The sequence below is a fragment of the Setaria viridis genome, chromosome 9 (assembly GCF_005286985.2).
Source record: "Setaria viridis chromosome 9, Setaria_viridis_v4.0, whole genome shotgun sequence".
Taxonomy (NCBI): domain Eukaryota; kingdom Viridiplantae; phylum Streptophyta; class Magnoliopsida; order Poales; family Poaceae; genus Setaria; species Setaria viridis.
In genome coordinates this window covers 10500169-10523430 of record NC_048271.2, presented here as the reverse complement: position 1 = coordinate 10523430, position 23262 = coordinate 10500169, and the positions used below count along the sequence as shown (strand labels likewise).

Below are 23262 nucleotides of genomic sequence, written 5' to 3'. Positions count from 1 at the left end.
CTTTTCTCAATGATCCTGAGCGAGTGTTGTTTTCTTTTCTAATTTCTATCTCCTTTGAGTATATCATTGCCCTGTCCGTATATCATGAGCGAGTGGTATTCATCTCCTCTGCCGGCTTACTGTAGATTAAGTGCCAATGCCATGCTAATGGCTAAAACAGCAATCACAAGACGACGGGTTGCAAGCGTGTGAAGTCCCCTTACTCCTGATAGATGTTGACTCGCCATGGAATTATCCACCAGACCATGGACTTGCTGCACTCCGGATCTCATTGAAATTATTCATTGACCTTCACATGCTCAATAGCCTGCATGCTAATATTCAGAAACAACTGAGAACTTTAGAGCAACACCGCAATAACTGGAATTAAGGATGAAAGAATTGGGAATTAAGATTTACACAAAGAAAAGCTCAACAAACTGTGGTGCAAGCTATTGTTCCAGACTATGACAATGGGTGAGAAAGTAGTAGTGGCAACTTGTGAAGTAACAATGATCAGTTATTGCAGCTCGTTTAAGGAGGCTTTCATCCTGTCCTGTTTAAGGAAAAAACTTTTGCTGTAACAAAGATTCACTTTAAACCAACCATGGACATTATCAGAAGCTACAAGCAACAAATGTTAGCAATAATTTTACAAGCGAAGAGAACCTTTATAACAGATGGTTATTATCCATGGCTACCATTTACAACCCTTATACATTCACCCATTTACCTATAAAGAGCATGAACAAAATAGACAATTTGATGCGATTCTGAAGCTGACAAGATTGACCTTCCCTTGCGCCTTTTAAAAAAGAAGCGGCGTGGAAGGCGAGTTAGTCGTCGATGGTTTTCGCTCTCATGCAACCACAGGGCGAGCTTCGCTGTTTGCGACTGTCCCGCCTTCGACCATAGAGGTACTCTACGAGCTGCACTTTGGATCGCCGCTGCAGGGCTTTTGAAGTCTTTCTGCTACTCTGCTCCTCCTCGTATTTCAGCAGAGCCTGCTGGACCTTCTGCATTTCCACCTCCAGCCTCCCAATCTTCTCAGACATCTTCCTCGCACGCTCCAAGATCTTACGCTGATGTCTGCTCCTCAAGTCGGTGTTTTCCGCATCAAGACCATCAGCAGACGTGAACTCCTCAGCCTTCTTGGATAGCTTGCTGTTGGTATCGATTAGCTGCATGATGGTACCCTCAGCTTCTCTTATTTGGTATCTGACGCTCTCAAGTTCAAGCTCTTCAGATGTTTCGGCATTTGTTTTAAGTTCTTGGATGCTGGACTGGAGGGCATTGAGCCTCTGCGCATCAGAAAATAACCTTTCCACAACCTTGTTTTTCCACTCCTGGTGTGGCTCCATGGCGGTCAACCTCGGTAGCTCTTGCTTGTCAATGCTGAGCTCTTTCACAACCATTTGGTTGTTGTCTGTCCCGAATGACTCACTTTGAGGTGGCCTTAAGTCAACAGCCATATGTCCACGGCTGGGCCCAACAATGGCGCGAAGGTTGACCATTTTGTCATCTACTTGTGCTACACTTTTCTTTTCCTGACCAAATGGACTAGTTCTACGGCCCGAAGAAGTTTGGATGAGGTCAAGTTGTATGTCTTTTAGCATTTGTTCATAATTCATTTCAATTATATCATCATCCAAGATCTCCTTGAGCTTCAGCACCTCAATCTGCTTCTTTGCTTCCTGCAAATTGGCATTGAAATCAAGCCTCTCTTGTTCAAGAAGGACACCAGTATCTGTGACCACCTTCTGAAGTGCTTTGATTGTTCCATGCAATTTCTGCAATTCCATGTCCTTCACCATCCTCATTGCATTTTCATCACCACTGGATCGCATGGTGGTCTTCAAAACTTCAGGTGATAACACATTTTCCTAAAATAGGAAGCAAATATAATGAGTATCTTTAGGAGTTTTTTTTGCACGAGTATAAATTTAAGATTTCTCATGCATATCTTCAGGAGCTAGAACTGCTATGTCCTGCAATCACTGTATGTACTATTTTAAGGATATTTGACCTCTTGCTTAATCTGAATGATAAGGAGAAAATAGCAAAGTTTACTGCACTATGTCACTAGTAGAAAAGAATCAACTTAGAGAATAACATTATGATATTATAACAGGAACTATATATGACCCTTAGATCTTGAATAAAACATGAAAGATGGAACCTATACCTCCATTCTGAGTTTATTTGGTTGCAAGCAGTCATTGGTGAGGGACAAGGTTTGTTCCTCCAGGGCACTGACTTCAGTTTGCAACGATCCTAACATCGTGAAATCACCATTTAGATCAACCTTCAGTCTTCTGTTTTCAATCTCAACAGCATTCAGTTTGTCCTTGAGCTCATCTACATATGAGTTTCTTTGTATGATTTCTTCCTTCAGCACCTCCTTCTGTACCATGGCACTTATCTCAAAACTCTCGCATGTTATGATGAGCTCAAGGACCTTCTCCTTGAACAGAGCTGCATTCATGATGGCCATTTGCATATTAGCCAGCAATTTCATGATCTCTTCATCGCAAGATTTGATGTCAAACACAATCTTCTCCTTGCTCCTAAGCATTTCCACTTCGTTCCTCAACTTAAATACCTCCTCTTGCAGAATTTCATTTGACTCCTGAAAATCAGCGTCGCCAAATTCTTTGTGTTCCACTTCCGTGTTTACATGGTAATCTTCTTGGGTTTTCCTGTCAGAATTCAGAAGACTGGAATCTCTCCGGCCTGGATGCCCTTTTCCTCCAGCAGTTTGCACAACAGACCCGCCATAAACACTCATGGTTCTACTTAGTTCTTTGCCAAGGTAATTGTTCTCGATTTCTATCTCTCCAAGCCTCTTGTTCATCATCTTGATCTCCTGATAAAGTTCACTGCCTGCTGTTTGCATACAGCCAAAATTATTATGCAAAGACTTCAGCTGCAACGTCCTCTCCTCATGAAGGCTTCTAAAGATCACACTGAGGATATCTTTGCTGACTGCTTCAGTAACGAGATTGCTGAAGTCATGTTCAAACACCTTCTGTTTCTCAATGGAGTCATTTAATTCACTTGACAGAAAAGAGTTCGCTTGTAACAGCTTGGTCATCTCGCTTTGCAATGACCTCCTGGACTCTTGCAGTTCTGACAGCCTTCCAACTAAGAACTTTGCCTCAGCCTTCAGCTCATCCACTTTGTGGTTACGAGCCTCTACCTCTTCCAAGAACTCATCACTTATCTTCATAAGTTCCTCCTTTTCTCTCTGCAGCTGGAGCAGTTCCTCATTCTTTGTCTGCTGATCTTGCTTCAAGGCATGCCGCTCTGACCTCAAGTCAGCTACCTCTTGTCCAAAATGCTCGAGAAGTGTAACAACAAGTGATCTCTCAACCAGCTCATTCTGCTTCACATCCTGGGCATCAGATATATTATTCAACAGGCAGCTTATCTCAGTCAAGATGAGTTGCATGATGATTTCAAGCTTCATTTGGTCTAAGGATTCATACTTACGATCCAAATGCAACACTTTCACCACTGAATCAATCCCTTCAGTTAGTTTCTGATTATGCTGTGATAAGCTGTACATTTTACCCTCCTGGACCTTGCATGTTTCTTTCTTCTTTCGCAACTGTGCTGAGATATCAGAATTTACTTCTGCCATGTCATTCAAACACTGTTGCATGACAAATATCTCTACCTGAGCTTTGACAATCTTGAGCTCCTCTTCTCCAAGCTGCACCTCTCTATTCCTGCCCTCTTCTAGTAATAGGCTAATCTTATTCTGTAGAGCATCAAATCGAGTGTTGCTTGAGTGTGTACTATCTTCATGCTCCTTCCTCTCAAGCCTGATTTGTTCCTGTAGCTTAATCACTTCATCGAGCACTAAGTCCTTCTCCTTCTGCAGATCCGAGTGCCTCCTTTCTAGTTCTTTGTATTGCCTTTCCAAATTCAGTAGAGTGACAGTGATGCTGTCAACCTGAAATAAAAATGGTATTACTAAGAAGGCCAACCAAATTACTAAGAATAGTTTTTTTAGCCTAGCCCAACTTGCTTGGGACTAAATTAGGTTGTTGGAAAATAATATTTTGTTCAGACATACCTGGTGGGCAAGCGTTTTCTTCTCATATTGAAGTATAGAGTTCTGATTTTGGAGTGCCTGTGAAGATTCTTTCAGTTCTTTCAACTTCCTCCTCAAACTCTCAAGTTCAGCATTAGCATCAGATAATGAATTCTCCAAGAAGACATTCTTCTCCAGTAAATCCTCCATGGTCTGAGAAACTACCTCAATCTGAGCAACAAGCACAGCTCGCTCAGACTGATGAGTGGCAATCTTGGATTTGAGGTGCATACACGATTCTTCTAATGCCACCTTTTTCTCCCTCAACCCCTCAAGCTCGGTGGCTGCAGATGACAAAGACTTCTCTAACTGTGTATTCGTCTCTGACATCCTCTCCAACTGTTTCAGGTTGTCAATATGCAGAAGTTCAATGCTCTCATGGTTCTTGACAATCTCTTTCAGCTCAACATTGCCATCCCTCAACTCTTGTGCCAATGCTTGTAGCGATTCTACATTCAAATTCACAGATTGTATTTGTTCATTGATTGAAGAGTGTTTCCTCTCCCAGTCACTCCTATCCTCTTTAAGATGAGAAAGCTCATGTTGAAGTTTATTCTTTTCCTCCAAATGTTGACAGACCTCTTCCTCCAGTCTTCGTTGCATGTTCTTCATAGAAATTATCTCATCCTGCAAACGAATTATCACTGCTGAAGAAGAGTGGCTTTGATCATTCAACTTTTGGTTCTCTTCCAGAATCTTCTCCAATTCTTTCTGAAGCACAGCTTTGCTTTCTTCAATGTCCTTTTTCTTGCTTACCTCACTCTGCTTCTCAAGAGCCAAATGTCTCAGTTTGTCTTGTGCCAGTAGTAATTGCTTCTCCAAAGAGAGTTGTGCCATTTCTGCTTGCATACGCTTGAGATGCTCTTCTTCTGTAGAGATATGAAGCTTTTCCATCTCGGTTTGCTTGTCATTTAGCTCGTCATGCTTCTGCTTCAACAAAAGTTTCAGATTATCTAGCTCCAAGTGCAAGTCCTGATTAGCTCTTTCAAGCAGAAAGAAATGTTCGTCTCCGTTGCCCAAAAGCTGTGGTCCAGTTTGCATCTCCTCTTTAAGCCTGTTGAACTTCTCCTGGGTATGCACAATTTCAGATTTGAGGTTTTGTAATCTAGCAGTTGATTGTTGGCATAGTGAAACTGCAGCTTCCTTCTCCTCTTCTTGTTGAGCGAGGGACTCCTTGAGGCGAAGGATCTCACACTCAGCCTTGTTGCTGTGCTCTAGCATGGATGAGATCCGATCCTTGAGGTTTTGGTTTTCCTCCAACAAGCTTGCTAGCTCTTTGTGGAGCCTCTCGTGATCTTGGTCATCTGCAAGAGCACATTTTGTTTGATGTGGATTCTATTTTCAATGTTACATTATTAACCATCAAACATTACAGGCTTACCTTTGTTACGCTTTTTTGAATCACTAGCATTGATAAAAGAGAGGAAATATGGAGACATGTCTGGATTGTCCATGTCAGTTTCAATGGAAGCAGTTTCAGCCGGGAGGTCATCATCCAAGTCCATTAGAACCTGATCAGGAAATGCTTCTGCTATTTTTCGATGTGCTTGTCGAAGTTCTCCTGCTGCATGATCATATCTTTCTGCTAAAGCTCGGTATGCACGGTACAACTCCTCAAGTAAGGTCATCAGCTCAGGTCGCCTTCGGTAGTACATTTCTGCTCTTTTTGCAAATGATTCAGCATCTTCTTCAATTATCCTGATCATCAGTTTAATTTTGCTATCCATATCTGCATTTATCAGGAAAAAACAAGCTCTTTACCAACTAAATGAAAGGTTAAGTAAAGTACCATGCTATAAACAGACATGATAGTACCGCCGATCAGTTTCCAGAAAGCTCTGTTAAAAAAACTCTACTCTTATTTAAATGTCTATGACTGGCAGGCATCATATGAGACCAAGTACTACACTCTAGAGAAGTAGCCCTTCTAGCCTAAATCTTGTTAGATTTTCTAACATAGGGATAACAAATTGTACATTAATGAGGTGCATTGATCTGCAGCTGAAGTCAATATTGTGGTATCACAGTGCTTAACTGCTAGATTGATATGAAATAAGTGATATCAGACTAGAATGTGGTCATTCATTACAGTAGCCTCCTGAAGTCCTAAACCAAGACATAATGCTTGAAGAAGACCAAACTTGTAACGTCATACACCACAATTGAAGATATGCATGTGCTTTCTCAATACTCTTATGACTATTTTACAGGTACCATCACAGTGCAAAGTCATTTTCAGATCATATCATTTAGGAGTTCCAAAAAAATGTATGTCATAATTCTAATCACATTTGTACTTGGAGCCATAAGGTGTTGCCAAACTGTCAATAAGCAAAAGGTGATTGAGGCCACAGATTATTTTTTTAATCAAAAACCATATAAAGTGTGAAGAATTTTGAGTGCAAAATAATATTTTTATGCTTTAAAATATGTACCAAAAGAATAAAATATCTTATTTAAAAACTCAATTAGAAATGTGAATCTTTGGACCACCAATAACAACCAATCTAGATAACTAAATCAGTTACGGTTTTGTCAATTATCCCAAAACTTAAACTCTGCATTTATGTAGATTAAACTTTCACGGAACTGATTGTGGAATTTGACTTAAATCTTTTTGCCTGTTCCAATCTTTCTATTCATAATTGTTTGCAAATTTAAAGAACACTACACAGTTTTCTCAGTTCCTAGAATTCAAAGGGTTCAGAGTGTCTGACATATAAGAAAATAATTTACCTGAAAGATTTTCTTTTAGCCATTTTGAGTTCTTTGGGCAAATGTGGCTGTCCCACCACCATGAATACTTGCGCCTTGTATTAGTTGGCGATGTCATTGCCATTGTGCCAACAAGCCAAAGACAAGAGACGTTCTTAACTTCTGACAGAGAACACTTTGATCCTTTGCAATTCCACGAGCAGTGAAGGGTGAGAAAGCAACAAGAAGCAATCACAATTTAACACCAGTTACCTGTAACATAACAAAAACGTCAAACTCTGGACATCAAGCAGAAAATGAAGTATTCTTAGCATGAAGAAAGAATAACAAAGTACACACAAAGGATCACTGTCTTAGCCAGTAACGACCCAAGACGACTACAATACACAGCAATCATCTAAACTTTTGACATGATGAATCAGTAGGAAAACGTGCTTTGTTCGTTGCCTGCCACCCTTATGAACAAGAGTGAACAGGGGAGTGAAGGGTGAAAGAAAGCAACCATGAAGTAGAGCAGCAAAACTTCAAGCGCAATGTCCACAAATTTGGGCCACGATTTTCAACTGCTTGGATCACAGAATATGAGGGGTGCAGTAAGAAGGATATAGAGAATCAGCAAGTGAGCTCCTAAAGCAATCATCTGAAGAATGATCAATCAGCAGAGATAGAAGAGACAATGATTTATTTATTTTTAGGGAGGAGAGGAGAAAGGAAAAGCAGGAATGTACTCAAACAGTGCAAGACAAGCAAACGAAAACAATACAATAAAAGTGGACTATTCAGAAGTTGATGAAATCAGGAGAAGCTAATTAAGGACTCTCACCAATTGCTCGATAATCGCCTGCAGAACTAGGAGGAGAACAGATGGGATGTTGCTTGCAGAACTAGGAAACGGAGCATCAAGCAGCAATAATAAAGGAAAGGAAATGACAGGGAAAAGGGTGGGGGCAGTGACAAGAAAACCCAACAACCCACATAAAACGATGCTCCCCAACCCCAACCACTTCCCAGCTCCCAGATGCCCCCACGAAATGCAGGTGGAATTCCAACCCATCAGGAAAGAAACCGCATTGATTGCTCGATTGCTGTAATCGTCGGCTGATAAAACGGTATATGGAAAGCGCATTCTTCAGATTTTTGTTTCCAGATACTGAAGAGCAGATTTTGCTTAGCCCAAGGGCATGAACTGAATGCGTGAAGCAACCACGATCCTAAAACCAGGCGCAACCTTTGAAAAGAAGAATTCCAATTGGCCGACGAAGCTATGAAGCAGCACGGTGGTGATGAGAGACAGAAGGCCCCCAAAAAGAAGTGCAAAAAGGCAATCTTGCAGGAAGAAAGGGTGGAGAACACCATCAAAAGAGGCTACAGAGAGAGAAAGGCTAATGCATACCACGAGCAAGGTGAAAGCGAGGGGAGGCCGCGATGCTGCTCGCAGCGAGACCGGCGGCGGCAGCTGCAACCCAGGAGAGATCCAGCTGCTCCCCGTCTCGCCGCTACGGCGCCATCTTCCTCGCTCCCCCGCCGCCTCGGAGCGAAATGCGGTGGCGCAAGCAGCAGCAGGCCAGCAGCAACGAACGGGTGCGAACCCCGGGATCGGATCGGGGAGCCGGGAGCGGGGAGCGGGGCCGGTGACGGCGATTTAATCGTCGGTTTGTTCACACACTCACTCGAACTATTAATCCGGAAAGCAAGGACAGGGTTGCGAGGCTCTCTCTTCGATCCCGGGTGGGAACAAAAGGAGAAAAAGGGATTTGTTTTTGGTGAAGTTCTTGGCTGGACTCGGCTGGTGCGGCGCACCAGCGCTCTGGTCTTGTCCGATCGTGGGGGTTGGGGGCCGACGGCGACGGGCGGCGCGATGATTTCTTCCTCTCTATCCCATTCTCTCGTGATGAGTGTATACCTGACGCTGTCGGACCTGGATTGCCGGCTGCATCCTGCTCCAGCCCCGAGGGCTCGCATGTGCGCGCAGGGAAATGGGAATGGAATTGGATTTGGAAATTCACGAGTGAATGATGATGGGGCGAGCGAGAAGGAATGATTAGATCTTTTTGGATGATTCTTGGCTTGAGGTGTAGTATATGTTAATGATGAAGATTACTGTCGCTGACTAATGATTCCTTTTTTCCCGTGGGGCGCGCACTCGCCCGCGCTGTCTGCAGCTGAGAAAGAAAATGCTGCAACAGGAATAGACTTTGAGAGCTCTAGTGAGCTCATTGGCAATTGCCGCGCCAGGCACTGATCTTCTTCGGTCTTCACTGTGATCCACCACACGTCCACAATAATTAGTTGGATCGTGCCCAGGCCAGCTCACACCAGAGGGGGCACGGGAGCAGGTGCCGCTACAGCATTATGGAGGTAGTGCTAGCACTCCGCTAGCTGATTAGTTCGACCGGGACGTCGGATGCACTCAGGTCAAATGTTACCGAATCACGCTGTGGTACGCGGGTACTCAACACGGTAGCCACCTAGCCGTGCTTCTTTGTTTTCTCGGTTCGCAAATATTTGATGCTTTCACTAGGATCTGATCAAAAGTTTGTTAAAGTGTTGTTAGTTGTTTGTTGCTTTTTTAAACTACTAGTCTATCAACATGTGTTCCTATACGAGCTAAAACTTTCAAAAGGCATAAATATTATATCTGTAAAAAATAGTTAGAGCTCGTAACTAATAATAAAAGAAGTTTGCATTGCATTCTCTCTCATTTACGAAATATTTTGTGATAGACTTTAATTAGCAACTACTCTATACACTTTTTTCATTCACATTTATAGTTTTTTAAAAAAATTCATCACATCTTCATATATGTTTGAACCATTAGTTTGAACTGTGCGTTTAACATGGAAATAGATATTCATCTCTTCCTACATACACGTATTCATGCTCTACACAGTGACAGACATCATACATGTATTCTTTAAGTTAGTATTTTTATATATTAACAATGATAAAAATAAATATTTTAGAATCATATATTGGTGTGCTTTGGAATATTCTTTGTAGTGACAAATGTAGGTAAGCTATATTCAGGTTTAGTGGTGATTTTAGATATTTTTTACGATGGAGATGTGGGAAAATTAGATGAAAAATTAGAAATTATTTTAAGCATAATGTCATATGTAGGTAATTTAGATGAATATTAGGGTGGTACTTTATGTTATTTTTTATAATGTTATATGTGGGTATTTTTTTATTAAAAAATATAATAGATTTAATGGCTATGTTGCTAGAGTCTATCGGATTGATGGTCAGATGTTTATGATTTTTGTGAAATTTTTTAGGATTTATATTTTTATAGTGCGTCTTGTGAGGATTAATGTAGAGGCTCTATTTCTATTAATACTAAGATAAGATATATGATTTACAAATATAAGACTTCTAATGCATAATATTGTTTAAAAAGTACTCTCATGATCTTGTATATTTTTCCTTTCCAAACAATTAGCCCTAAAAAATATAGGAAAGGGTAGTGAATGGGCTTTTCCTGTTAATTTCCTCTATTCCCCTCCCTGTATTTTTCATTTCTTTGCTTTAAACGAGTCCTCACTTTTTTTTGTCACAAACAATTTCTATAAAATAAAGCAGAACATTTTTTCTATAAAATAAAATTAAAGCAGAACATTTTTTCGCAATTTACAGTACACCACTGAGCGTGCCTTCTATCACACGCCTATAAAATAAAAACTACTAAAAGCATTCGTGTGGAGGTAGTACGTGAACACCAAGAGTTGAACCTAGTGGACGGAGTCACTGATGTCTTAAGCATCACACCAAGAGGAAGGACTTGAGTCGTTTCGAAAGTTCAATAATACCAATTAGCACCGGAGCACTCTTTTCTCCATAGGAATGGCACGGCTAAAGAGCGATTTGGATTCACCCGCTAAAATTATCAAGCTAACTTTAGCTCTAGCCGATCCAAACAGGTCTAGCTAATAACTATTGGATTAATTAGGTTAGGCCTATTTATTTCAATTAATCAAATAAGAATTGAAAGGTCCATGGTAAATGTTAAGAGTGACTAATTGGTTAGTTTTGCATGGGAAGTTGAGGAGAGGTTCTTATTGCTGTTTATGAGAACTGACTCACTCAGTTAACACAGCCAATAAAATGCTGAGAGTTAGATGACCATTATTCCCATCAATTAATAGTAACTTTTCATCGCATTATGATGTCCAGGTTTGATGAACATTACCTCTTAGAGCTTATATAAGAGAGGCACCTCCTCTTGCTCTCACACGTGCAAAACACCGAAACACTCTAATGTACTCCTATTCAGGAGACCTCTCTCCCTTACTGTTTTCTGCTGCTACCGTGCATTCCCATCGCTAGCACTGCGCGCACAGTTCTAGTAAGAGCAGAGCCTCCGGAACCACGACTGCCATTGAAGATCCTGCTCGGGATAGGCAGGAGATAAGGTTTTTGGGAGCATTTGACGCGACTGCTCGCTCCCTGTTTGACTACTTCCTAGTGGCCGAACGACTGCTTCCTCTATGTCTAGCTGAACGACTACCTCTTGCTCTCCAAGAAGGCCGTTCGAGGGATTGCACTGCATACATCTTCCTGCATCAACTTGTATGAATACATCGACTGAGGCCCCATGATTAGTATGAATAATCCAGATGGTAACAGCGCATCAGGCCTCCGGCACTGGCCCCACCCTAGGGTACATCATGAATCTCTTTTGATTCTGTTTGTTCTTGTTAGATTAAACTTGAACACTTGCACATATCATGCTGTTCTCTCAACATATTCATGATAATATTTTACAAGATTAATTTTGGAATTAAAATGTACCCAAATATACCTAAATTTCTAACAATAACTCTCAGCTAGCCAGCTAACAAATTCCATCTAGCTGTCTCCATCCAGCTAATGCTAGCTAACCATTAGTTCTGACTGATCCAAACGGGGTCTAGATACGTGAAATTCATGTCCAGTACGTGCTGTACACAATCGTTTTGTAAGTACGCTCAATAATAATCTTGTAAGTACTGGAAATTACTCGCCGCACCGTATTGGCTCCTGTTCATGCCCTGAATAATCGCCATCGTAAGATGATTTTCCTTACATGTCCTGTCAAGAAATAACGCAGATATAGCTAGCGGGTCCATCCAGCACTGAAAAAGTAGCGTATTTATCTAGAGTAGGTTGCTTTGCCTGTAATAATCCATATATTAGTAGCAACCACTACAACTTTTACTTGCCAGTAGTCTACCTTTTTACCTCCTCCCTGGTTTTTTTTCTAGAATCGGATCTTTACAGTATAAAGATGGCTTTCAAGCTTTTTCCAGGGCCCTCCACTACTGAGACATGGCACCAGAAAACTATATTCCTTGGGGCAAAAAAAAAAAAAGAACACTTGTTGTTCATACGTGGACTTCTTGTTGTATCCAGCATCTGCAGTTGACACCGTACTGTGGTACGTAGTACGTATGTAGCTGGGGTCCTGCATGCGGCATCGTGACAGCATCTTGGAGCACGGAATTTTGTTGCGTGTCCAAATCGCTCGCCGCATGTTACGCACAGTACACGCGGCTAATTGCTTGGTAATCACCTTAGTGTGGTTGGACTAGGAGAAATCACCATGCAGTGGCCATAGCAGCATCTGTCGGCAGAACTGTTGATTCTGGAGCAAATTAGCGTACATGCGCATATATACTCTGTCCCCAAAAAGTCACTAGGATAGAAGAAGGATAAACATCTTTGTCCAACTCGCATTTGCTTTTCTGCTCACTCATCAGACACTAACCCAAGTAATCAATTTACTTCCTAATCACAACGCCATTGCCCCGTACGTTATCCCCAGGGCACCGACAGTCTGGCACTAGCTCGCACTGAATCTCTCTTTGCTGAAAATATAGCAGCACGAATTGAATGGGATGCTTGGTGGGTCATCGAAAGATTGATCGGCTGATTAGAGCCGTTCCTTTAGTTGTCATTATGTAAATGGGACAGAAGAGAATATGCTTTAGTTTTTGGAGTGGGGGTGGCCGCCGGAGAGGGAAGAATTTCGCCGACAGATTTGGCGTTTGTGATAATGCCGCCGTCGGGCATCAGGTTCTGAAACGTATCTACTGTGGTGTGTGTATGCATCATAGTTGGCACCGACGACGGATGGCGTGTGTAGCTCGACTGAAAGGGAGAGGGCCGGGGACTTTGCTTTGCACACCTTCCCCGCTTCATCAGCATGCACTGTTGAATTATTTTATCCACAACAAAGCAACACAGGAGCAGATCGAGAGGAGAGCGAGATTGCTTGGCTTGGGAGCTGGAGGAGCATGACCAGTCTTCACTCCTCAGACCGAGGAGGAGGAGGAGGAAATAAAGGATGGTGGGCATTCGGGTACACTGTCAAAGCCTCGATGTTCCTCAATCCTGACCGATCAACCGTTTAATTCTATCTTTTACTAAGGAGTTATGAGTTATGTGTATGTCATTTTTTAGATGCAATTGAGAGTGCGTTTGGCAGAGCTCTCAGAGCTGATTCTTTGCTGATTTCAGCAGGAGCTCTGCCAAACAGTTTTTTAGAGAGAAGTAATTCTCTGCTAATTCTATGAAGTGATTCTTCATTCTGATTTTAAAAGTTTATGCTAGAGAATTACTTTCAACCTTTGAATCACTTCTCTCAAAGAATCAGCTCCCATAAAGAATCAGAATCAACGCATCCTGAATTAGATCATCAGCAGCAGCACACAAGCTGCGGCGAATTCATGTTTTCTGTTTTGCATGGCTACTATATAGCAGCGGTAGCTACAGCTTTTGCTTGGCTTCTCGGCTAATTCAGATCAGATTCACAAAAAGTGGGCGGCGCCTTTTGGCTAGCTAGCTGCGGGGTCTCGGTCTCCGCACGCTTTGGAGGTTGCAGTTGGCACACGAGGGAGCGCCGTCACATCGTCATCCAACGGCTGCCAACTGCCGAGTTTTCCTGTAGCTAATGACACGTACGTCTCATCTCAGCTCATCAACCTCTGTAGCTTCATGCCTTCAACTATCGCAGATTCGCAGCCATGCTTTCATGTTAGCCACCCAACTACGTTCATCGACGAATTACTACGTCACTGGTGCGCAGGTCAGCTACAATAATGGATAGGATCAACTCCATGTGATTTAATCTAAATACGCATTTATTTTATTTGTACTTGGGGGGCAATGACGCAGCTAGTGAGCTAGGTAACCTAATATTCTACAGGTAGTACTGGCTAATGTTGATTTTTGAGCACCATCGCCGTCAATAATGCTTAGAAAGAACAGACATTCGCTAAACAGGTGTTATACCAATCATTGGACGGTTTTGCATGTTTAGTGTGAGTGCATGCATGGTACGTACGGTGATCGTTTCCGCCTCTGATTTGTTGAGCAGTAGATATCCTTCAAGGTACGTGCACGTACATTGCCTCAATGTGAATGTCCGTTGAAAGTTTGCCAAAGTTGAGCCCATTAGTCATTAAGACAAGAATATATATAGTGACTTTGTTTGTGTTTTCAGGGGGTTTAATTAATATTTGGGAGAGATCGATTGGATTTATCTCTTTCAAACGGGCAGGTCTGAATGAGGGAGAGCCAGATATGATATTCTTGCTTGAACTAGCGCAACACGTGCGCCTGCTGCGCTTACGGGCTCACGATCTTCGTGAAAGAATTTGTTGCATATATAGCCTTAATCAAAGATTTTTGGTTAGAATCTGAAAGGTAGACGGCATTAATTTGTTTTCCTAGTTGCACCTTTAATTTCATGGTTTGCAATACGATATATAGGTGCAAAAAATCTACTTTTGAATATCGTCTTCCCTGACAACAATTTATATGCATATAGTAGTTGTATTTTCAAATACAGTGCGTGCAAGTTTGCGGAATAAAATCCACATTCAAAATATTCTTTAACGCGATATTGACGTTGCAGCTACTTGCTAGAGTTATACAGGAGAGAAGCTGGTGATCACTTTAGCGACCCTTTTCAAACCCCTGATACATCTACTAACAACGACCTCGATCTCGGCGTGTGTGGTCAATGCAAAGCATACGGTGTGGATCGAGCTGCTGTCAGGCTGTCACCACCTCCGGGCGATCGACCTGTACGTGATTTAGGCGTCTCATCCGTATTCCTTGGCAGTCAAGCATCATGCATCTCGTCTTCTCGATCCTTCCCTCGCGACCGCTGCATGTGGAAATTAATTAAACACGGCCGGCGTGCGTGATCGATACTGACTGCCTTAATCCACGTACGTACATGTATACGTACAGATATACTGTCGCGATCTCATTTATTCCGTGCCTGTACGGTACGGTACTCCCCGCCGCGCCGGCGACTGGTACGTACACCTGCGCAGCGGTCAGCAACAATAACTTGGGTCGAATAGGGACCGTAGGGTCTCATGAACGCAGCATGGTCGGTGCAAGTTCAGCAGGATCTGCTAGCTGCCTGGCCGGCATTTGGTTGCATTGCTTGCTGTTGGGGCTTGCATTTCAGATCGGACGGATTGCTAACTCTCAGCCCGAATTCCGAACGATAGCATACATGATTTCTGTGTCGCCGTTGGGCAGATCAACACGGCTGCTGATCCCTCCGCGCCGGCCATGGATCCGCGAAACCGCGAAAGCAACCGCAGATTGATCGGCTAACCGGACCGGCCAGCTGGGGAATCAGCGAGCGAGGCTTTAACACATGATACTACTACACTTCTCCTTGAATCCCTTTCATCATCATCATCAAAAAAAATCATCACATTCTGTTGATCTGCGTTCTGTGACTGCTGACTGCTTCTCGGCCTGATTGATTAAAGCCGCTGGACCGACGACGGATCGCTCTTTCACCACCACCACCACCAGCAGCAGAAGAGCAGCAGGGCGCACTCTTGTTTTCGCGGGCCTTAGTTTCGCGGTCAGAGCTTTGAAATGGGCTACCTGGGCCAGACATTACAAAAATGCCCGATTTCCATCGGCCATTCTACCGTTTCCAACTTTCCAACTCATACAATCCCCTTCAGCCAACCAAGCAAAAATCATGTATGACCCTGTACACGTACAGCCAACCAAATAGGCAATCATATCATGTAGAATTATTCCATCCATGCTCCATCCATCCAGGAATATTCCATTCACCCTCGTCCAACCAACCAAACACTGCCTAAAAGGATCATGTCAACCTTCCAGGAAAAAAAATCATGTAACTCTTCTGTGATTGCAGGACGTCTAATTTTTAGTAATGATTGCAGGATTTCTTATAAGTTACATTTTATCAGAGTACAGGTGTTTTGTTTACGGGCTTTGATTGCATGTGAGCCAGGCTCACCTCAGCCAAACTAGGTATATGCAAACGCATTATGTTTGGTTGGTTGTATCTATTAAGTCTGGTCGAGAAGAAATATTGTTTGGTTGCCCGTCCATCTCTGTTGCACAAGATCAAATTATTAGATAATCATCATTATAAGATTTTTTTTCATGATTATGCTCAAATAATCCTTAATTTATCTTATTATAGTTTAATATTCTTTAATACATACTAATATCACTTAATACATGCTAATTATATTCTGATTGCATCATTAACCATACAAAATACTGCACCATGCGAGCCTAGCCCATGGAAAACGGCCGTTCCTTGCGTTTCTGGCGATTCAGGCTCTAACCTCCTTTTTGCATGTGGAGGGCCGAGCTCCGGTGGCCACGCAGGCAACCAAACTAAGAGGGTGTTTGGATACGAGGTGCTAAACTTTAGTAGGCTCATATCAGATATTCAGATGCTAATTAGAAGAACTAAACATGCTAATTACAAAACTAATTGCACAGATGGAGTCTAATTCGCGAGACGAATCTATTAAGCCTAGTTAATCCATCATTAGCAAATGGACTAATTAAGCTTAATAGATTCGTCTCGCGAATTAGACTCCATCTGTGCAATTAGTTTTGTAATTAGATTATATTTAATACTCTTAATTATTATTCAAACATCCAATATGACATGTGCTAAAATTTAACAATAGGTATCCAAACACCCCTATACAGCCTGGTCGAGAAACATGCACCAACCAATCAACCCCTACAAGACCATGTGGGTATTTAAGCGTACGTACCCCTCGTTCCAATCATCCGGTTCCAAGATAATGAAAAGAAATGAGATCCCAGGCGTGACGCAACTAAGATGCGGGTCCAGCGCCACGCTCACGGTTCCAAATGGAACCGTGGTAAGGAAAAGCTTCTTAGGTAAGCTATATAAATATTGAAATAACGATATCATGTTTAAGCCTTAAACATTCATGTTTAAGCCTTAAACATTTTTTAAGTGGAGGTTGTTGGGAGAAGCGCGGTCAAAAAAGCTAGAAAAAATATGTCGTTTGGCTTCTAATTTCAGTTTAGAGCGTGTTTAGATCCTTGACTAAAGTTTAACTCTTGTCATATCGAATGTTCGGATGCTAATTAGGAGGACTAACTATAAGCTACATAAACTAACTGCAGAAGACTGACTAATTCGCGAGACGAATCTTTTAGGCTTAATAGGTTTAATAGATTCGTATTGCGAATTAACCTCCATCTGTGCAATTAATTTTGTAATTAATTTATATTTAATGCTTCTAATAAGTGTCAAAAACATCCATGTGGCTAGAATTTAGTTTAGCTAAAAAAACAAACATCCCCTTAAAGTTAGATTTAATCTGTCACGTCAACCGACCCATCCGTGCTCTGCTGCTCACCTGAGTCACCTCACACTACCCCCGCCTCCCAAACAGACAGCGGCGGACACAGAACAGAGTCCACTCCACGCCCGCCGCCGCCGCCGCCGCCGGCGGCGGCAGGAACGGAGGAGAAGAGTTGCTCGACTCGCCCCTCCGCTCCACGCGCGAGGCTCCTCCAAGTCCACCGGCGCCTCCCGCACCCGCCGCACACCTCGCCCGCCGGGTTTGCTTCCTCGCCCTCCTTCCCTCCCCTACTCCTCCCGTGCCCTGCTCGGCTGCCCCTGCCCTTGCCGATTTTCAAGGGTGTTTCTTTGTCGTTCGTCCGTCGAGCTAGGCATAATATGCGGTCCTCGAGTTCCCCTCAATCTCTATTTCGGTCCCGATTGGAATTACGGATAACGTGTCATCGTGCTAGCTACGATCACAACTCTTTATGCGGATTTCTGTTGCCTTTGACCCTCGCACAACCCCGGTAACTTAGCCAACCTCTAAATTCGTCCCTGAGCTGTGAGAAGCCATGACCTCCGCATCCGGTGACGTTTCTTTACTCTAAAAAAGATCGGTATTAAGAAAATAAACCCAATTAGTAGTTGCGAGTCAAAGTTGTGTCTATACTGTATTTCGGGGGGGGGGGGGGGGGGGGGGGGGGGGGGGTGGAGGTCAATGCACCTGGGCATCTTCAACCAACACTTCATCTCAATTCACAAGGTTTCTGGTTTATGGTGGCATATGGGGTAACGTTGCTATGGCAGTTCGTTACCACTATCTCTTCACTACCCATCTTGTGTGGTTATGTTTCCTTTGTGGTTTCGGCTTTGGTTCCTGGGTTAAAGTCAGGATGGAACTTAACCTTGCTGGATTACACTGGCCTTCTCTTTCTGAACATTGACCTCCAAAACCGCAGTGGCAATCGGCGAAAAGGAAAGGTTAATGCACTGGTTGATGCTGAAACTCCGATCAGACAGGCATTGATATTTATCCTAGTCATCAAATAAGTATTGCCAGATCACTGTGGTTCATTGGTGAGTCCAGTTACATCCCTTGTGTTGTTCAATTAGATCTCAATGGAGACCAAGCCTGAATCACATTGTTTTGTATGCTCCCTTAAAAATCATTTTGTGTATGGAATTGGCAAACACTATGGAGCAAATTGAGTTTACTTACAATGTCTAATAGTTACTTCACCACTAGTTTATGCTTTGGATTTCTTAGAGATGCCTGTTACTTTGCTGGATCTGCAGGTTCTTCCAATATGGAAACATACACCACGGACAATGCGCTTACAGCCATGGGGTTCGGGAAGTTCCAAGCACTCGTCCTTGCATATGCTGGAACGGGTTGGGTTGCAGAAGCCATGGAGGTCATGCTACTGTCATTTCTTGGACCAGTGATGCGGGAAGAGTGGAATGTCTCTCCCCAAGATGAGAGTCTTCTATCGAGTGTTGTGTTTGCTGGCATGCTAATTGGAGCCTTTACATGGGGCTTTATTTCCGACAGATATGGAAGAAGGTAAGGATTTGCCCCTCTTCATGTTTCCATTTCACAAGCCTTGGCTTCTCAGGATAAACAGGAATAAGATTAACTCATTTCTGATAGGCAGGAAATTGGTTCATTTTCCCACTAATTCAAATGTATTGGATCTAATCGCCTATGTCCAAATAAACCAATGCAATTTTGACAATGGTGGTGGTACTGGAATCGGCTTTTCCTTATGTGACCTCTGATTGGGATCAGGTCGCTGAGTCGACAAATCAATGAGCCATTTCGGTTAGCGATCTGATGCTGTGAGGCAGCACAGATTAAAAAAATAAAAGACAAACAGAATTTTCTTCGCTTTCTTCTCACTTCCACCTCTGTCTCTTTTTCTTCTCTCCTTTCTACTTGTAAATAATAAAAAACCAAGTGGGATGCTACATAAGCAGCCAGCCTTGCATATCAACTTTGATAACCATCACCACTAAATAGGGATTTGTACCTTCTCAAAGTTGAGGGGATATTAAATAACTGGTTTCACAGTTTTGAGTAGAGGGTATAGTTTGGATGAATTATGATTGTATTATGTTGAACTTAGAAAGGTTTAAATTGGACTTTCCTCTTTTTTAGTGTGATTCTTTTCTCTGTTTGATTTCCTACATCTCAAGAGTAAACGAAACAAACCCTGTACCTTTTTTCAGGACTGTTTTATTGCTTTCAACTCTGCTTACTAGTGGACTGGGTTTTCTAAGTGCGTTATCTCCTAACTACTTGTGCTTGCTGGTTCTTCGGTTTTTTGTCGGCATAGGAGTGGGCAGTGGCCATGTATTTTCATCTTGGTTTTTGGAGTTCGTTCCTGCAGGAAATCGTGGCACTTGGATGGTTATTTTTTCCTTTTTCTGGACTATTGGCACAGTCTTGGAGGCTTCACTTGCATGGGTATGACATTTTGTTCCTTTACTGCGAGCTTTCCTATACTGTATCTAGGAATCTGTTCAAGCAGGTCTTTGAAATTAGGATATTTTTGGAATGCTCACAAAGTTTTCATATAAAAATTTCTTTATTTTTATTTGCATTGCAGGTTGTACTATCAGCATTGAGTTGGAGGTGGTTGCTGGCATTGAGTGCCCTTCCATGCTTCCTGTTGCTTCCTTTCTTCAGAATTACACCTGAGTCACCACGCTATCTTTGTGCACAAAACAGAATGTCTGATGCAACTGCTGTCCTGGAGAGAATGGCCAATGCAAACCAAGCAGCTCTTCCTCTGGGAGTTCTCACATACCATGGAGAACCAAAAACCGACTACGTTACTCATAATATTTCTGAGGATGAACACCTGATTCCAATCAGAGAGAAGAAACATACAGTTGTGAATGCTATTTGCTCCAACACTGGTGCTATTGCTACATTGCGCAAGCTATTATCACATAACTTGCTCAGATCAACTCTTCTTCTTTGGTTTGTTTACTATGCAAGTTCCTTCGCTTATTATGGGATAGCATTGCTGACATCGCAGTTAAGTGATGTGAATAGAAGCTGTAGTTCTGATCTGATTTTTGAAATGCACCAAAAAGATGGCAATCTTTACAAAGATACTTTTATCACTAGTTTAGCAGGTAGAATTCAGCAAGTCCTTTAAATCCCCCACTCTTTATGACTGGCTATGGCATATCCCACTTAATTTATGGCTTCACTTCTCTCACAGAGATTCCAGGCTTAATTTTGTCCGCTTTGCTTGTTGATTGGTTTGGCCGAAAAGCTACAATGTGCTGCCTGATGTTTGCATGCTGTGCTTTCCTTGGACCGCTCGTACTTCATCAAAATGAGTTGTTTACTACTACACTTCTATTCGGAGCTCGTGCCTGTGGCACAGGTGGCACTACAGTTTTATGTTTGTATGCTCCAGAGGTTCGTCTCAACTTCTTATGGTATATATTAATTTAATATCACATTCTTTGTTATCTGTTGCAAATAACATATATATCAGGCATTGAAGTAAATTTAGATAATATATTCACACAGCCAATGTGTGTTCAACTTGTACTTTTGAATATCCATCATTCAAGATCTCTTTGTATTACTTGTTAACATTAGCAGTAGTCAGATCTCCTTATGTTACAGAATGGAGAAGGGGTCCCAATAAAGAAAGTACAAATAGAACACATTTTTGGGCCCCTTTGCAAAAATTGGTGGTTATCATGTCTTTGTTGCTCTATGCATAGTATAATTATCATTCTCTTTGCGTGAAGCTACAACTACTAAATTGAATTGCAAGTTGTAGCTTGCACGAAGGCCATGAAAGACTTGCACACAAGCATAACCATGTGCACGTGACTGTTCCCCTAGCTGAAGCATCCGCGCTCCAAAATGATCAAGTGCAAGCTGTTTGAGTTGAATATTAGTTCTAGGTCAGAGTTTTCAGGTTGAAAGTTTCCAAGTAACACTTAGCCTAGGAGCAGAGGATAGGTCAGGGAAGTATTTCTGAACACGCTTTAGCAGTTATAGTCTTATAGACACAAGTCAACTCACTCTCATGCAGCAGAGTATTTCTCGCGAGATTAAATTCTGCACTTCTCTGTGCAGGTGTATCCAACGTCCGTTCGCTCGACGGGGGTCGGGATCGCGACCGCCATCGGCAAAATCGGCGGGGTTGTTTGCCCTCTGGTCGCCGTCGGCATGCTGCGGAGCTGCCACCAGATGGCAGCCATCCTGGTGTTCGAGCTGGTGCTGTTCCTCGCCGGAGTTGCCTGCATCCTCTTCCCTGTAGAGACCAAGGGCCGCGAGATGGACTGACGCATGGTGTTGAATCAGGACACTTAGGGCGTCTGGGATTGTAGTTCATCATGATTCATCAGTGATATCATGATTGCATATAGACAGCAAAATACAGAACTGTATACATAACAGTTTATTGGATGTGCAAAGGGAAATGAATTACGAAGAACTAGCAATAAATAATATTTGTAGATTTCTAGGCAGGACAGCACAGGGGACGGACAAACCAATCAAAACTTTTAAGGCTATTCGCACCGCGTTGCGCTACCCCACCTCAACTGCAAATTTGCCGATCCTTCTCCCGCACTGCGGTACGCTATCCCACCCCTATCCTACCGATTGCTACAGCACCGGCAAATCTAGAGGCGGACGAGGCGAATGGTATCGCTCTCTCGCGCCATCCTGGAGAAAGGAGGGAGGGAGGAGGCCGCGGGCGGTGCCGGTGAGGAAGCTGCGGCCACTGGCGGGAGGAGGCCGCGGGCTCCGAAGCCGACGAGCTCGCCGTCCGCCACATGCTCACCAGCGCAAGGCCATCGAGGAGGAGGTGGTGGTCGGGGTAGGGGAGGAGCAGGAGACGGTGGTCGGGAGGAGGAGGAGCCACAACGGAGGAGGCCATTGTCGGGGAGGAGGAGGCCGCTGGTGGCCGCCGCGGGCCACCACAATGACGACAGGCTCCCCGTGCCCTCGCCGCATCGGATCTGGAGAGAGAGGGAGGCGGCGGGGAGGAGAACGGGCGGGTCGAGGCCGGAGGTGGCGCCCGTTGTCGTCGTTGAGGTTGAGGTACGGGGAGAGAGGAGGCCATCGGCCATCGGCGGGGAGAGAGGAGGTCGCCGTCCGCCGACGGGAGGAGGCAACGGTGGGGAGGGAGGAGGCCACCGGTGGGAGGAGGCAGCGGCGGGGAAGAAGGAGGCAGCGGCGGAGGGAGGAAGCCGGGCCGCCGCGTCGGAGGGAGGGAGGATGCTGGGCCACCGTGCCGGAGGGAGGAGGAGGCTGCCGCCGGCGCGTGGAGGGAGGAAGCCGGGTCGCCGCACCAGAGGGAGGGAGGAGGCCGGGCCGCCGGCGCACGGAGGGAGGGAGGAGGCCGCTGGCGCGCGGAGGGAGGGAGAAGGCGGGTATGCGGTGGTGGTTGATTTGGAGGTGGGAAGAGAGGCGACGCACGGCAGCACTCTGTGTTTACCGATCTCTATATTTGCTCATGCCATGTGGCCATAGGCTTGTACAGGTGGGTTTACCTGTTATGCGGTGCGGATAGCCTAAGCTCTCCAGAACTCTTAAAAGCTCCCCATTACATCCTGACAACACAAGAAAATAAACCAAGTAAGGCAAAATAGCCATTTTTGACCCCTAAACTTTACACTTAGTCAAGTTCGTCTTAGATAGGACTAGTCAAACTCATCCTTCCGCTGACATTGTGCTATATCTTAGTGTGAGACTAATGTGAAAAATCTAATTTACCCTTAGGTTATGTAGGTCAAATATGCTCGTACTTTCTTGATGCATACACACAGCAATACATTTTTAACTGACCTAAAATATAGTTCAAAAAGTATATGT

At 43.6% G+C, this 23262-nt stretch overlaps 2 protein-coding genes across 8 annotated transcripts; one reads left to right on the top strand and one right to left on the bottom strand.

Annotated features, from left to right (window-relative positions):
* Window positions 1-569: 569 nt before the first annotated feature.
* LOC117836604 (protein NETWORKED 1A) lies at window positions 570-8854 on the bottom strand. Of its 3 annotated transcripts, none has more exons than XM_034716073.2 (6): window positions 8697-8854; window positions 6815-7045; window positions 5460-5807; window positions 4061-5382; window positions 2165-3937; window positions 570-1862 (listed from the first exon to the last, which is right to left on the bottom strand). In XM_034716073.2, the coding sequence occupies exons 2-6, from the start codon at window positions 6915-6917 to the stop codon at window positions 816-818; spliced, it is 4593 nt and encodes a 1530-aa protein (XP_034571964.1). In that variant the 5' UTR covers window positions 6918-7045; window positions 8697-8854; the 3' UTR covers window positions 570-815. The 3 variants fall into 3 exon arrangements, with proteins under 3 accessions (XP_034571964.1, XP_034571962.1, XP_034571963.1); XM_034716071.2 differs by lacking the exon at window positions 8697-8854 and adding an exon at window positions 8187-8651; XM_034716072.2 differs by lacking the exon at window positions 8697-8854 and adding an exon at window positions 7617-8114.
* An 8623-nt stretch (window positions 8855-17477) lies between these two features.
* LOC117839007 (organic cation/carnitine transporter 7) lies at window positions 17478-21911 on the top strand. Of its 5 annotated transcripts, XM_034719232.2 has the most exons (8): window positions 17478-17683; window positions 18365-18482; window positions 18702-18969; window positions 19635-19684; window positions 19796-19872; window positions 20015-20549; window positions 20639-20841; window positions 21517-21911. In XM_034719232.2, exons 3-8 carry the CDS (start codon window positions 18713-18715, stop codon window positions 21724-21726), a joined length of 1332 nt encoding a protein of 443 aa, XP_034575123.1. In that variant the 5' UTR covers window positions 17478-17683; window positions 18365-18482; window positions 18702-18712; the 3' UTR covers window positions 21727-21911. The 5 variants fall into 5 exon arrangements, with proteins under 5 accessions (XP_034575123.1, XP_034575121.1, XP_034575122.1 ...); XM_034719230.2 differs by having other exon boundaries at window positions 17479-17683; window positions 19635-19872; XM_034719231.2 differs by lacking the exon at window positions 18365-18482 and having other exon boundaries at window positions 17479-17683; window positions 19635-19872.
* Window positions 21912-23262: the final 1351 nt, after the last annotated feature.